Genomic DNA, 14,511 nt, shown 5'->3' on the forward strand with positions numbered 1-14,511 from the left:
CACTTTGTTATGAAGCAGAAACTAACATACCATTGTAAAGCAATTATACTCCAATAAAGATGTTAAAAAAAAAAAAAAAAAGAAGTAGGGCATTCTCAGTAGTCCTGCCCCTCCCTCAGCCTTTGAATACCTCGATGATCTCCACTCAGGATGGTTTCCTGCCTCTCCCACAAGGGAAGAGGGGCTTTCATCTCTTTTTGCTCTTCCCCCAGTAGCTTAAGGATTTTGTTCTGTAGGCAAGAAGGGTCTTGGCAGGGCTTCGTGCCTTTTCTGTGTCTACTCCCCTCCTCCAGGCCTGCACCCTCAAGGATGTTTTTCTTCCCCCACCCGGTCTTTCTCATGAATGCCCAGCGGAGGTCTGTGGAGAAGACCCTGTGAGCAGGTACAAACTCCCCTTGTATCTGTGGCTCCCAGGCGTTCTTCATTCTCACCCTGGCCACTCTCAGCCTCTGCAACTTGTTAACATGCATAACTCAGTTCTTCTCACCCACGTATGTGGCGGTCAGTGTCCCTTCTTCCCAGGCTTTGCCAGAGGTGAGCCGATGCTCACTTTCTGTTTTCCTTGGAAGAGTCTGCCTTTCCTTAGATTTCAGGCTCTGTGATCTCAGCTCTCTGATTTAAGAAAAGTTAAGATCCCTTTAGATTGTTGCTCTTTTTCTTGTTAGGATAGGATTAATACTTCCCCCAACTTTCTCTACCTTAGGCAGAAGCTTCTTATCCACACCTACATCTTGATGATGAAAAGGTGAGACCATAGGCAATCCAGAGACCAGTCAAGAAGTTATCCCAGATGGATTGATTTCTTGTCACAAGGAAGACCTGCAAGCTCTGCTCTTTTGTTTTTTTTGTTGTTGTTTTTTTAATTTTTTAGAAAGATTTATTTATTCATTTTATATTTTATTATTGCTGCATTGGGTCTTTGTTGCTGCACACGGGCTTTCTCTAGTTGCAGCTAGCAGGGGCTACTCTTCGTTGCAGTGTGTGGGCTTCACATCGCGGTGGCTTCTCTTGTTGCAGAGCACGGGCTCTAGGCGTGTGGGCTTCAGTAGTTGTGGCACGCGGGCTTCAGTAGTTGTGGCTCGCGGGCTTAGTTGCCCCGTGGCATGTGGGATCTTCCCAGACCAGGGCTTGAACCCGTGTCCCCTGCATTGGCAGGCGGATTCTTAACCACTGCGCCACCAGGGAAGTCCTGCTGTTTTGTTTTTTAATGAAAATGTATGGGTTGGTTACCCATGTGTGTGAGTGGCTGAAAGCAAGCACAGATGTTTACGCAATTCCTACTGTGCGCAGTGCTGAGCTCATGGTGGCGTATGACAGGCTGGCAGCAACAGAAACTGAGGCAAGTAGATTAAACTACTGTGAGAGCCCGGGATCCCACACCAGGGTGGGGACACCTACAGACCCCAAATGAGATTGCCACGAAGTTAAATAGATTCATCTATTCTGAGTTTGATCATTTTTTTTTCTTTTGATGTTAAGATGTTTATATTTGGTACAAGTGAAAGTTGTCCACTTGGTGTGACTTTCTAGGTATGTGTGTTTGGGTTAATGTTGTAATCTTACTTGTGAGAGAACTAACGAGGACCACCAGGCAGGGCCCCTAGTACTCTTGGATGTGGAACAGACAAAGCACTGATAGGATTTCTCCCCTTAAACACTGCTCCTGTTATCCCGTCACAGCCCTCTCAGTGCGTCTCTTCCTGCTCTTGCCCATCATCTTCTTATCTCTTGCTTTATCGCTTATCTGCTGAGCTCTCGGGGAAATGCCACATCTGCAGAGTGCTGGAGTGCAGGTGAGTGCCTGCGATGGTGTGCGGGGCAGGACTGCTGGCCCCTTGCCTTGGGGAGGTGTCATTTCACAGGAGTGTCACCATGATGGGCTTGGCTCTTTGAGGCATCAAGTGTGTGTGGAGGGCCTGCTCTGTGTTCAGCTCTGTGCCAGGCAGGCATTCCAGGGCAGGTGGGGTGGGGGAATGACACAAAAAGTGTTAGAGCCAGGAGCCAGGAGCCTCCACAAGGATGGAAGAGAGGAGCTGGGGGTGTGAAAGCAAATCCGCAGGCCATGTCACCTGTCAGAGGCTGCTTCCTGTCAGGAAATGCCTGTACTTTGGGTTCAGATCCCAGCCATCATTTCTTGTATTAGACCAAGTGATTTAACCTCCCTGAGCCTGCTTCCCCATCTGAAAATTAAGGTTAGTAATGCCTGCTGTGAGGGGTCATTGTAGGGAGTAAATGAAGTGACGTATAAAATGCTGACACATGGGTGGCAAGTAAATCACAGCGATAGCCATCTTTACGTGCGGTGTGTCAAGTGCTGTAATGTCTTCTGGTAAGAGCAGACAAGGTTGCAGAGAAGGGCTGTGTCCTGGTGAAGGTAAGAGCAGGAGCGAATGCTGTGGCTGGAGGAATAGCCCAGGGCAGGCAGAACCCTGGACTTGTGAGCAAGGCTGGAGGCTGGGTACCTTCTGACAGTCACTTGCTGTCTGAGCCTCAGGTTCCTGCAGCCCTCTCTTCCAGAGGCCACCTCCCTGGCTTGGGCTTGTGGCTGCGGTCCTCAGTACTCTTGCAGCTGGCTGGGCTTGGGCTCAGAAGGAGGGTTCCTGTTGGTAAAATCAGCGGCGCTCACCCCCCCACCCCTGCTTCCAGAGACTCGACTCGGCACTGTCCATTTCTGGGCCGCTCTGCAGAAACACTCAGAATTTCCATCCCCTCCTTCCCAGGCAGCAGGCAGCGCCCATCTGGCTGTCAGGACAGACGGCTGCCAGGTTCCCACCCTCCCTCTGGTGCCCTTTCCTGAGGGAGCCAGGGGGACTCAGTGTCCAGAGGAAGAGCGTGCACGTCTGGAAGGGGGTCCTTTGGAAGCAGTAGGCACTGGCTTCTCAAGAAAGGCCTGTGGGTGATTTGCAGATAAGTGCCTCTCACAGCCCAGCCCTTGGAAGGGCAGGCCCAGTCATCACCCCCATTTTATAGAAGATGAGGAAGTGGAGGCCCAGAGGGATGAAACCTCTTGCCTAGGGCCGCCTAGCTGGTCAGTGGTAGAGCTCAGATATCGACCATGGCCTGTCTGAGTCACTGCTCTTCCCTGCTGCACTCTGCTTTGTCTCCCGACAGCACTGCCTGGGTCTGGGGGCTGCTGCGGTGAGGTGAAGGCCAGTCAGGGCTTCTGGAACATTTCCTTTTGGGATGGGCTTTGAGAGCTGAAGTGTATCGATTCCTGGAGGACTGGAAGAGCCTAGCCCCGGTGGGCCGGGGTCTTGCAAAATGGCCACAGTGCCGCAAGCAGACAGGCCGACGGTGGGCATGTGGACATGGCCCTGCTCCTGCTTTCAAGAATCCTCCTCAGGCTTGTGTCTCACATTCAATTTCTCTTTAACCACCAGGGCCTGCATTTTTCCAAGTTCAAATCGGCATGCACTTGAGAGTTTGTTATCTATGAGATTAGAACACTTTCCTAATAAAGGAAAATGTGCAGGTAGGGTCCACGTGCTAAACTGCCCTTCTATGATGGTTGGGAATCCTCTTCCGGGCTGATTCTTCTCAAGGACTCTGAGACCTGCCCAGGTGAACATGTCCAGGGCAGAGCATCTTCCTGGGGCTAGGCCACTGGATTTATCCAAAAGGTGGGCCAACTCAGAGGAGATGCAAGCCGGCTGCCAGTGGCAGGTGTGAGGCATCCTAGGTGAGCCCCAGTCATAGCCAGTATTCTCCAGTGGCTGTGGCATTGAGGGGTGGAGGAGTGCTGGGTGGAGTACCCTGGCTCTGTGGTGTATGGGGAGTTGACAAGCTTTGAGCCTAGTGATGCCCTGGGTTTAGAGGGGAGAGGAGCGATGAGTGCAGGCAGAAGACAGGAATAGGGGACACAGGCACATGGGCAAGTGGCAGGCCCTGTGGGTGGTGTGGCATTGATTCATCCCACTCATGTGTCCTGGCCCTGGAGACGCAGTGGCTGGAGGAACAGGGCAGGGATGGGGCAGGCCCAGGTGCGGAGCACAGAGGAGCTTCTGATTGGGCATGGGGGGTTGCAAGGTGAGTGGAGGACAGGATGCTCGGAGCAGGGGGGAGAAAGGGTAGATGAGGGGCCCTGGGAGCTGGGCACGGGAGCACTGAGGTGGGAGCGGAGCTGCGGAAGGAGGCAGGCAGGAGCAGGGTGCCCCGTCCAGGGGGTTGAATTTTCTCCCAGTGCCGATAGAGAGCCCTGGATGACTGGCAAAGCCAGGGAATGATGTGGTAACATTTGGAATGTCCATCAGTGAGGCTGTGGTTGAAAACACTGAGCCCCAAGTGTGGCTGCATTTATGGGTTACTGGGGTTTGGGGGCTGGCCGAGAGTGTCGGCCTCACTGAGCGTGTCATTCCCACTGGGGGGCGAGTCCACAGAGGAACTATAGGTTCCTGAGCATCTGACCACCGTGTCCTTGGGAGGCTCCCTGCACTCTGCCCTGCTGAACACGTGCACGATGCTTCTGGGGTCAGGAGAAGCCTTTGTCTGTGTGCAGAGCAGTGCCCGACTTTTGGGGGACACGCATTGGACTGGAATGAGCCCCCTTAGGAAATCACTTGCCCTCAGTGGTGATGGAGGAGGAGGAGGATGGCTTCTGCATTTGGGAACTGAGGATCTTAGGCAGAAATACCAAGTCCCTCATGTTCCTGGAGTCTTGTCTGAAGCAGCCTGGGGCGCCTGTCCTGTGGAGTCTGACTCCCGCCAGCCATCAGGCCAGGACGTTCACGTAGAATCTGTTTTCCCAGGGGATCTGGCCAGGGCAGGGTTGGAACCTCCCGCTGGTTCTGGGCCATCCCCATTCCCGGGGTGGGGAATTGACCTTGAGCTAACCAGGAGGAAGGGTGACTTCAGAGCCAGGCTGGGCTTCAGGGGTCCCGCACTCTGACAGGCCTAGTGGAGGGCATGCCGTGTGAAGAGCTGGCAGCCCCCGGTCTCTCTGAGGGCCTCCAAGAGCCCAACTGCACATCCCTCCCAGGCCCCTGCAGCCCGGACTGCCAGGTGCTTTGATTCCACTCCTCACTCATGGCCTCTGCTCAGAAAGGGGGGTTGGAAGGGAGCGCGCAAGCCCGGATGTGGGAGTCCCGCCACACCGCCATTGCTCACCAACATTTGGAACTCATCTTCTCGAGTTTGCTGGTGGTTTTCCACTTGATCCTTCAAGGAGCTCTTCCTCTCGGTGTTTCCTCAAGCACTGACTCAAGACTAAGGGGTTCTCTTTCCTTTCATTGTCTTTAGCCAGAAGTGGATTCCCCTGTCCCACCAGGCAGGGGCAGGAGTCAGGAGTCGATGCAGAGCCAGCCCCAAGAGCCCGTCAGCATTCCGCAGACACTGACCAGCACGCTGGAGCACATTGTAGGCCAGCTGGACGTCCTCACCCAGGTAGGCCGTGACGTGAATTCACCCCATCGTCTGCACTTGGCCTGGCATTTGGACCATTTGAAGTTGGCCAGCAAGTGCTGGTTTGTTTGTTTTAATCTGTCAAAACTTTTAGTATTTCGTCTTTTTTTTTTTTTTCTCTCCTTAACCACATCACCGTCATCACACCCAGCAAGGTTAACGATAATTCCTCAATACCATCCAGTATACTCAGGGGTCACTTTTAACGGGTTCAGGACGCACAGAGGGAGAAAGAACTAGGTAAGGACCGAGGGGATGCGGGCGGCACATTAAAGAGCCGAGGCGACATCGCTCACGGCTGTGGCCGTGGATCGGGTGCCCAGCTCCCTGGGCCTCCCCATTCCTGCTGTCATTAACTGCGCCAGGCCAGGTCGAGGCCCGCTCGGAGCCGCGAGCTCCTTGCCTCCTGGCTCCCAGGCGGCGACCCCAGCAGGCCCAGTGCAGCTGAACAACCCACCGTCCCTAGACACCGGCGAGTTCCTGGAGGGGAAACGATTGACACAGCTGCCTGCACTGCGCCCCCAGCCCTCCCCCGCGGTACCTGCGTCTCCCGGCAGGGCTGGGAGCTGCAACTGGCTCCCGAGCCCGGCCCTCCCGGGTCCCCCACAACCTGCTCTTCCTGATGCCTTTTCCCGCACCGAGCTCTCAGCACCACAACCTCCGGTTGCTGGGTTTTTAAAAAATAATAATGTACCTATTTTCCAGCCCAAATTAATGAAATAGCAGTGCCTGCCCTGGGCTCCTGGCTTTCAGAGCCATCCGATCCCTGGCCAAGCCACTGGACCCCAAAATCACCAACACTGAATCCTGCCAGGGAGTGCCCACCCAGTGCTGGCCTGGGCCACAACAGAGCTTTGAAAGAAACGCTATCCGTTCATTTGACTCTTCGCTGGGTGGGCACTCCAGGGACGTGCCAGGGAACTGTGTGCAGTGAGTCAAGGCATCCGAGAGCCTAGGCTCTGGGTTCGAGCTTGTACTGCTTCTTATCCTCTGAGCGACCTTGGAGACATCCCTTCGGCTCTCCAAGCCCTGGTGTGTTTATCTGTGATGAGCCTGCCATGTTTGTGGTCAGCATTAAAGGAGATGAATCTGCAGGAAGTGTTTGACCTGTGCCTGGCCCTAGATAGCTGCTCAGTAGGTGTTAGCTGTGGCACTGACCACCCTCATCAGGGAGATCAATGTGGCCCCATCACTACCAGGAGCGTAAGTGCATCTGGCAGCTCATAACACAGACTTGCATTGCAGCAATTCCAGTGAGAGCAAAGCGCCCTGACGAGAGGTGGCAGCCAGCACTGCGGGCATGCCCAATGGGGCGTCTTCTGCTGGGGTGGAAGAGCGGTCCTGCAGAGGGAACAGCCTGCCTGCAGGTCTGGAGGGGCCATGGGCACATCCAGGCAACAAGCAGAGCCCAGCACAGCTGACATGGGGCATGTAGGTGGTGGTGGCAGCTGGGCCGAGGCAGGACTTAAAGGTCCTCAGGCCCCTTCCCTCCTGGGCTCTGGGTGCAGACCCCCCCGTCTGTGCTGGCTCACGGCTAGAGGGGGAATGCAAGAGGGAGGCCGAGGACCCTTGGGTCTCTGACGGAGATGGAGCTGAAGTGACGTGGCGTCTCTTCCCTACCTCTGGATCTGAGGCTAAGTGCGAAAACCTCCTCAACTTTGTGTCCCATGGTCCACAGCGTGTCACAGCATCCCAGCTGGTACTGCACACCCTGGACCCACTGAAGGAAGGACATTTGAGGGGAAAGGTCAGGCATTGGTGACTAGGGGATGGTGGGACTATGCGCACATCATACAGACATTGCCGAGAGCCTCTAAGCCCTGGAGGAGGAGGCGTGTGCTGAGAGAGGGAGATGAGCAAAGACCTAGAAAACTTCTCCCACCTCAGAGCCGTCAGAAACTGCCAAGCCTGCCTCATGTTCTTCACAGCCTCATCAAGTGAGAGTTCAGGGGAGGTGGAATGAATTAGAACTTTATAGGATAAAATTGGAAATTAAGTCTGAGAAGGTAGTTAAAAATAGCCTCATTGGATCCAGAGGAGTATAACACTAGAAACATTTCCCGTCACTGTGTGTTAAGGGCATACATGGAAGGTTTTTGTTATGTGTTAGCAGTCAGGAGTCTGGTAGTAACTTTGTAAGAAACTGGCATCACAGGGAATAAGTGAAACCTTGGCCTGTGGCCGGGGTCACACCGCTCAGCCCCCTTTGCAAATCCAGACAGCACTGCCCCCCCACCAGCGGCCAAGCCCATCAACCAGTCGCCCGCTTTGCATTCCTGAAGGCCACAAAGTGTGGCGTGTTCCTGATGGAGTCAACATATTTTGAGGCAACTTGGGTTCCACAGATGAAGCCCCCAGTTGGGACCTTAGAGTGCAACCTGTTTTCAAAATGGTGTGGGGAGGCGTCTGCACGAATTTGCGTACTACCTCGGGCTTGGTCGCCAGTTGTTTTCCAGGCCCACGTCCCCTCCTGGAGTTGGGGCCCTAGCTGAGGTGTTTAGCTCCAGCCAAAGCCTCCCCTCCCGTTGGGACCAGCCTGGCTGCGGACAGCCCCCTCTCTGGAGGCTCCCCTGAGGCCTAGAGCTGGGTGACCACCGCTGTCCTCCCCATGCGGGTAGCTCAGCTGGGGCTCTGCGCCTACTTGGCCTGTGGGTGTTGGCCTCAGATGCTTTCCCCTCAGTGGCGCTCCTCACCCTCCTGGCGTGCGCCTGTGCTCTGGAGGAGCAGAGGTGTCGTGGCCACCCCGACACTGACACCTATTTCAGAGTTCTCTGTCTGAATCATGCTGTTCTCCTCCGTCCCGCCCCATCACTGCCCCTTCCCTCCCCCACAAGGAAGTCTATTTCTAAGCGGCCTCCGAGAGGGACACTGCCTTCTAGGTCCTGTGGGCCTCCGTCCTGAAGAACATCCTTCAGGGAAGAAGCCCAGGGCTGCAGTGGGCAGTGGCCAGGATGTTTACTGAGCGAGTCACAGAGCCTCCAGTCCCAAGTGACAGAAGGCGCTCCACTCTGGAGGTTCACTGTCCTCAGAGCCTGCCTTCCCACTCAGCAGGCTGGATGCGGCCCAATGATCGAACCCTCTCTGAAGGTGTGTGGCCCGTTTGGCACCCGTCTGAAGGCTAAGGACCCGGCCTCAGTCCTCATCCATAGCCGCTCTGTGCAAACCAGAGGCCCAGAGGTCAGGCGGCTGAGCAGGCCTGGGGGAAAATGTGGCTCAGAGCTTGTTTGGGTGCAAATCCTGGCTTTCCATTTCTAGCTCAGTGACCTTGGGAAGTCACTTAACCTCTTCGTGCCTCAGTTTCCAGATCCGGGACACAGAGCTGATAATTGCGTCCACTTTACGGGCCTCTTGTGCAGATGGGATGTTTCCGCCTGTGTGAAGCTCTTTGAACGGTGCCCAGCAATGCCATGTTCTGCTGACGTGTTCAGTGCTGCTCCTGCTGCTGACCTTGTCACTCTTCAGGGCCTGGCTGGCATGGGTGCAGGGGGATCCTCACGACGGCACCAGAAACAGCTCCCCGGTTCCCCCTGCCTCCCTGCCCAGGAGAGCCATTCCCCCGCCCTCACAGCAGGTGTGGAGGGTTCCCTCCGTGCACACACGTTCACTGAGCCTTTTCTGTGTGTGGGGCCCTGAGCGAGACCCAATCCCAACCTTAGGAGGGCCCAGGACTGAATCTGCTGATGTCAGAGCCAGGCCTCCTAGGAGGAGCAGGCAACCAGGACCGTGGGAGACAGCTGGGCAGAGTGCGCCAGACGGGAGTCCCGTGGGCCAGGTGGAGAGGGCCACGAGTCCTTTGGCCTGGGCTAACAGAAGAAGCAGCGTAGGCATTTGCGCTCCTGGTGTGGCCACTGAGCAGGGCAGAGTCGGGCCAGACCCACGCTGAGGGTCTGTCATGGAGTAGGGACAGGGACACAGAGAGGTTGGGACCTGGGCCGGGGGTGGAGCTGTCAGGGCCCTTCTCCCAGGAGGTGAGTTCTGCAGCCGCCCTGGCTCAGGTTCACGGCAGGAGGGAGGAAGCAGGTGAGGAAACGGGCAGGACAGCACAGCAGTCAGCCCCTGCGATGCCGCTGGGCTCCCGAGGGAGTGAGGCGCTTCCTTTAGCCCCCATGGAAAGCAGACTGCCCCAGGGACATGTGCGGCATCTGAATCCAGCCCTTTAACTCCCGAATTGGGGTTGTGTGGTTTTATTTTTTTAGGAATACCTTTTTAGTAGAGTGCATACATTGTTTTTCAAAAGTGTATTTATTCAGGGAGATAGGATGGGAGTACAAGGTACTCCCGCGACACCTCTGCTCCTCCAGAGCACAGTGCAAGGTACACAGCCCTTCGTGCATCTCATGCCCGGACAGGTTCACTCTTCGGGCTGCCCCGGGCTGTCGGGTCTCCCCACAGTGTTGTTTTAGATGGGAAGTCCTCAGAGTGTGGGGATCACATCCTCATCATAATTTTCCTCCTGATGTTTATCTGAGGCCTGCAACTTTCCAAGGGCTTTCCTCTGCAGCCCTGTGTTATCCTCCTGCCTGGTGCTCACAGGTCACCTCATGCCCGGTGCAGATAGGGTGTTGTGCCTAGATACGGCTTGTGCCTGGACCAGCTCTGGGGTTCACTCAGCCTGGGGCTTCTCCAGGATGCCAGGTGATCCTGAGCTCGACCTGCTGTAGGTCAGAGCTTCCCCAGCTTCCCTTGTTAACCATTGTGTAACCATTCCCTTGCTAACTGTGTAGTTAGGTATGGCTTCATTGAGAAGTTTATCTGCAAACCAAACTTGACCTTTCTGAAAGTTAAGGCCAGAAGCTCTTGCTCAGCCCTCTGTGATCACAGAGCTCAGCAGGCCCGGCCCCTGAGGTCACCAGCCAGAGAGCACACCCCCTTGCCCTGGCCCTTCTTTGTGTGAGGGAAACCCCCCCCTTGCCCCTGTGAGGTTGCTGTTTGGGGCCTCACTGAGCTCCTCAGTACGCTGATCCCAGCTGGACCCTGTGTCCTGAGCAGCCAGGGTGTGTTTGGCCTTACACGTCCCTATCAGCTGTAGGGAACAGAGGTACCTCCCTTGGGTGTCAGGGCTGCTCTGCTCAGCCCAGTGAGCCACTGCCCATTAACCTGGGCGTACTTGCCCTCCTGGTATTGAGGGCCAACTCCACTGCTCATCACTTGGGTGACCTTGGGCAGGTGATGTTGCTCCCCAGAGCCTCAGCTTCCTCGCATGTAAAGTGGGGACAGCCAAGCCTGCTCGTGTCCTCTGAGCACTATGGTGAAGCTCTGGATTACCTGGGTGTGCTAGGTCGATGTTCTCCAAGGGTCAGTGTGGGAAAACACCAGTGTGGTCAGGTGACACAGGAGTGGACATTCCACGCATGTCTGTAACTGCTGGAGTCCCATGAATGCTTTTGAGCTGCCAGTGAGATCTAGTGGTCTGACTAGGCATTAGGATGAGAGGGAGACAAAGAGGAGGTCTTTCTCAACGTCCAGGAAGGCCCAGGAGGAGGGCCCAGGAGGTGACGAGAGGGACTGGGTGCCTGGGGACTGTTGAAAATCAGGGGTGGGTCGTGGGGCCCATTAGATGCGGTCCTTGAACCCAGACCCAGGCATTGGGGCCAGGATTGAAGCTCTTCAAAGATGTATATATATATCTTGTGACAGCCATCCTCTGAATTGAGTTACCGTAATGGTTGTGGGGGAAATAGATTTCCTAACGATAGGATTTAGGTTTTTCTTTGGGTGACTTTTTGGTTTTCAAAACCCCTCATGGGAATTCTCAAAAGCAACTAGGGCTGAGGTCACAAGTATGGGTGCTGGGAGCCGTGTGTGTGCCCCCCCTCTTCCTCTCGGGAGCCTGTCCTGGGCCCCACCTTCTCCCCTCCCCATCTGGGGAGAACACACACCTGTCCTGCCGCCACCCTGGTCACTGTCCTGCTGGGCCTGCCCCAGTCTTCTCTTCCTGAGATAGATGGCTCAATCCCAGAGGCCTGCAGGAGTCAGAGCAAAGCTCAGACCAGGAGTTAGAAGCCGCAGATGCTCTGGCACAGCCTTGCCTCTTCCTGAGAAAGCCATGGTTTCCTCCTCCACTGAGGGGAAACTTGAGGCCCTGCCCATCTGTCTGCCCTCTGGGGTGGGCAGCAGAGGTCGGCGTCTCAGGTGGGGCCGGGACTGCTCTTAGGGCCTTCTTTCCATAAGTCGCCCCTCCCCTCCACCCCTAGCCGGGCCCCTCCCCTTGTGGCCACTCCAAGAGGAGGGGCTCCACAGTGGACCCCTGCCAGGCCTGCCTGCTTGGTGATGGGCATTCAGAGGCCCTGACCTTTCCCCTGGTGTTCTTCTGGGGGTTCTGCCAAGTGATTTAGGGTCCCTCTCGCAGGTGCTGGGATGGTCACCAGTGAGCAGGGAGAGGCTGTTTTCACAGCCAGAGTCCCCTGGGAGCTCACCTCCCACCTTGGCTCCCTTCACTTCCTTCACCAGCTCCTGAGTGACAGAGGTTGGGTGGTGTCTGGAAGTTGCAGGGGCCCTGGGTCTTCCTCGAGGGCGAGGGTGTGGGCGTGGGGCGTGGCATGGCAATGTGGGCGGTACCCAGGAGCTAGGGAGGCTGCAGTGCGGGGCCTGGGCCCGGCAGGCGGCCGGTGGTTTCGCCTCAGAAGCCCACAGCAGTTATTTTTGACTCCGATTTCACGTCTTGCTGCTTTTTAAAAATACCAAGCCATGAAATTCCTGCTCCAACTGTGTTTTCTCATGGCAGCTGTGCTTGAGGCTGGCCACAGCAAGGCTGTGATGTCACACATTCAGGTTCCTGTGACTCACTGGGGGCCGATGGGCTCGGGGACCGGAACATGTGCGCCGTGGGAAGCAGCCGTGGGCAGGCCACCCAGCCCTGTGGTTTAAAGGTCCAGGTTGTTGCAGCGCTGCTGACCAGACTCAACAAGGATAAGGATTTTGGCCTGTTTGCTTTGGGGAGTTGGATAGAGTGACCCATTGCTTCAAGACACCCTGTCCCAGCCCCCCAAGTTCCTGGCAGTTTCCTATCTGATGGGCTGCTCGGGTGAGGCATCCCACACAGGGAAGGTGGGAACACTGGGCAGGCCCGGTGTGGGCTCTCGGGGTGCCTCTTTCCCGGACGGACCAGCTGTTGTTTGTGGAAAGAGACTCCAGACTTTAGAGCCGTTCTGCCATTTTCCCTGGGGGCGGGTACTCCCAGGTGTGCCCAGATGGAACTTGTCGGGATGATGTGCAGTGAAAGCACCTCCCTGCCCCCCGCAAGTAATCCCCTTTTGTGAGGTGTGTGCAGCCCTCCCGACGGCGCTCGCACACCCAGGCAGGACCGCAGGGGTGATTGTTGGCTGGTTTCCGCAAGAGCGGGCCCTCCCTCCACAGCAGCCTATCTCGCCACTTAGCCTTGACTGTGTATAATGTATAATCCCAAGTGGGTTTAGCCAGCCTCCTCTTTCTGGATATTTAAGGGCTGCCCTTGGGCCAGAGTCGACTTCAGGACAGCCGGACCTCCTACCACTTGGGGTTTGGAGACTTGTTTTTCCTCTGTTAAGAGCCTGCTTCCTGGGGACAAGGGACTGAAGACACTCTGTTAGACATTTGGGGTCTGACTCTAGCCAGTTGCAGAGGGGCTGGGCCCTGGCCCTTCCCCAGCCCTGTTGCTCATTTTGACAGTTCATCCAGAGGCTTCTCTGGCTTTGCAAATGCAGAGGCATGGGGAGTACCAAGTCAGGGCCAGTGTGCAGGCAGCAGTCAAAGACGGGGCGAGCTTGTGTTTATTATTGCGTGAGGGGCTGGATGGCAGCTCCGTACTCTATCCTGTCTGTGGTCGTGGCAGAAAGCACCCCCTCCCCAAAGAAGCTGCAGATGGAAGGCCCCTGCCCACCAGATGGGCTCGGGATGGCTGCGGTTACCTCTGGGGCCTGGGAACATTCACGGTCTTATGAGATTTCCCCTGTGAGGCCCAGAGCAGGCCTGGAGCTGGGGGCTGGGGAGCAGAAGCTGGAGCGGGAGATCTAGGAGAGCTAGACCCATGCAGGGACATCTCATTCAGACTGACTCTGGATGATTCTGAGAGGAGGGAGGAAGGGGACCCAGGCGATTTGCTCTCACTGCTCTGGGGACCCAAGGGCCCTCCAAAGAAGGGTCAAGCACAGGCCACAAGAAGGGGCCTACGAGTCTTCTGGTTGTGACAGGCAGCCTCAAACGGGCCTACATGGCTCTGAGATTAACCAAGCCCTAGCTGCCTCATGGCCACTTGGCGCCCTCCTGCATGAAGCGCTGTGAGAGCTGGGTCGGGAAAGACTGCAGTCGGGCCTGCCATTTCCCTCCGCCCGCTCTGCAGAGGGCCCTTTCTGGGCCTGGACTGTTGGTACAGACCCTCACTGTACCCACGGTAGCCTCGGCTCTGTGGGAGGAGAAAAAACGGAAAGGAGCTTTGAACTCAGCAGAGCGTGGCATTTGGGGGAGCGATTCTGTTCCCCCCATTCTGATCTGGGCCTAGGTGGTAGCTCCAGAAAACCAGCCAAGATGAGAGGCTGGGTCTCCCACTGTGGCTCAGCAGGCACTCCACAGGGCAGGGGGAGCCTGTGAGCCTTCGTCCCTGAGGTGGGACTGTTGGACAGGGGCCACAGTCTGACTTGCCAGGCTGCACTGAGTTTTTCCGGGCCTCCAACAAGCTACCAAGCAGTCTCTGACTTGTGATGGTTGTGTTTTATCGAGTGCTGGCAAATTAACTATTTTATATGGATTGCTGAAAAAGTGAGCATCTGAAGAAAGGAGATACTGAAGGTGGTCAAGGCCAAGGTTCATGCCCCGCTGTCAGCCCTGTTTGGACTTACCCTGGAGCCAGAGTACAGCTGAGCAGTGACTGGCATCCTGCACCTTGGGGCCTGTCCCTGTCAGACACTTGCCTTCCCTGGTGGCGTGCCCATGGCTGGCAGAGAGATGAGCTTGAACCCAGGCCAGGGTCGGCATGGCGGGGACTGTGGCTCAGGTCTTCCTCCTGGTGTGGGTAGCACCCCACGGGGCCCTGCAGCATCCGGTTTTAATGGATGTTGGTGAGTGGCCCCACTTTTAATAGCTTCTCCTTTGGGGGTAAGCAGTAATATGGAAAAGCCTGCATTTATTTAAAAGGAGTTG

The 14,511-nt window shown here is 56.1% G+C and overlaps 1 protein-coding gene across 3 annotated transcripts in view; it reads left to right on the forward strand.

Moving 5' to 3' along the window:
* Nucleotides 1-14,511, forward strand: part of POC1A (POC1 centriolar protein A) — a 95,341-nt gene that overhangs the window by 68,913 nt on the left and 11,917 nt on the right. For all 3 annotated transcript variants that reach the window (XM_032650375.1, XM_032650373.1, XM_032650374.1), the window contains one exon: nt 5,236-5,379. In XM_032650375.1, coding sequence (XP_032506266.1) covers nt 5,236-5,379 — 144 coding nt within the window. The remainder of the gene's footprint in view (nt 1-5,235; nt 5,380-14,511) is intronic.

Source organism: Phocoena sinus, chromosome 11 (genome assembly GCF_008692025.1).
Source record: "Phocoena sinus isolate mPhoSin1 chromosome 11, mPhoSin1.pri, whole genome shotgun sequence".
NCBI lineage: Eukaryota > Metazoa > Chordata > Mammalia > Artiodactyla > Phocoenidae > Phocoena > Phocoena sinus.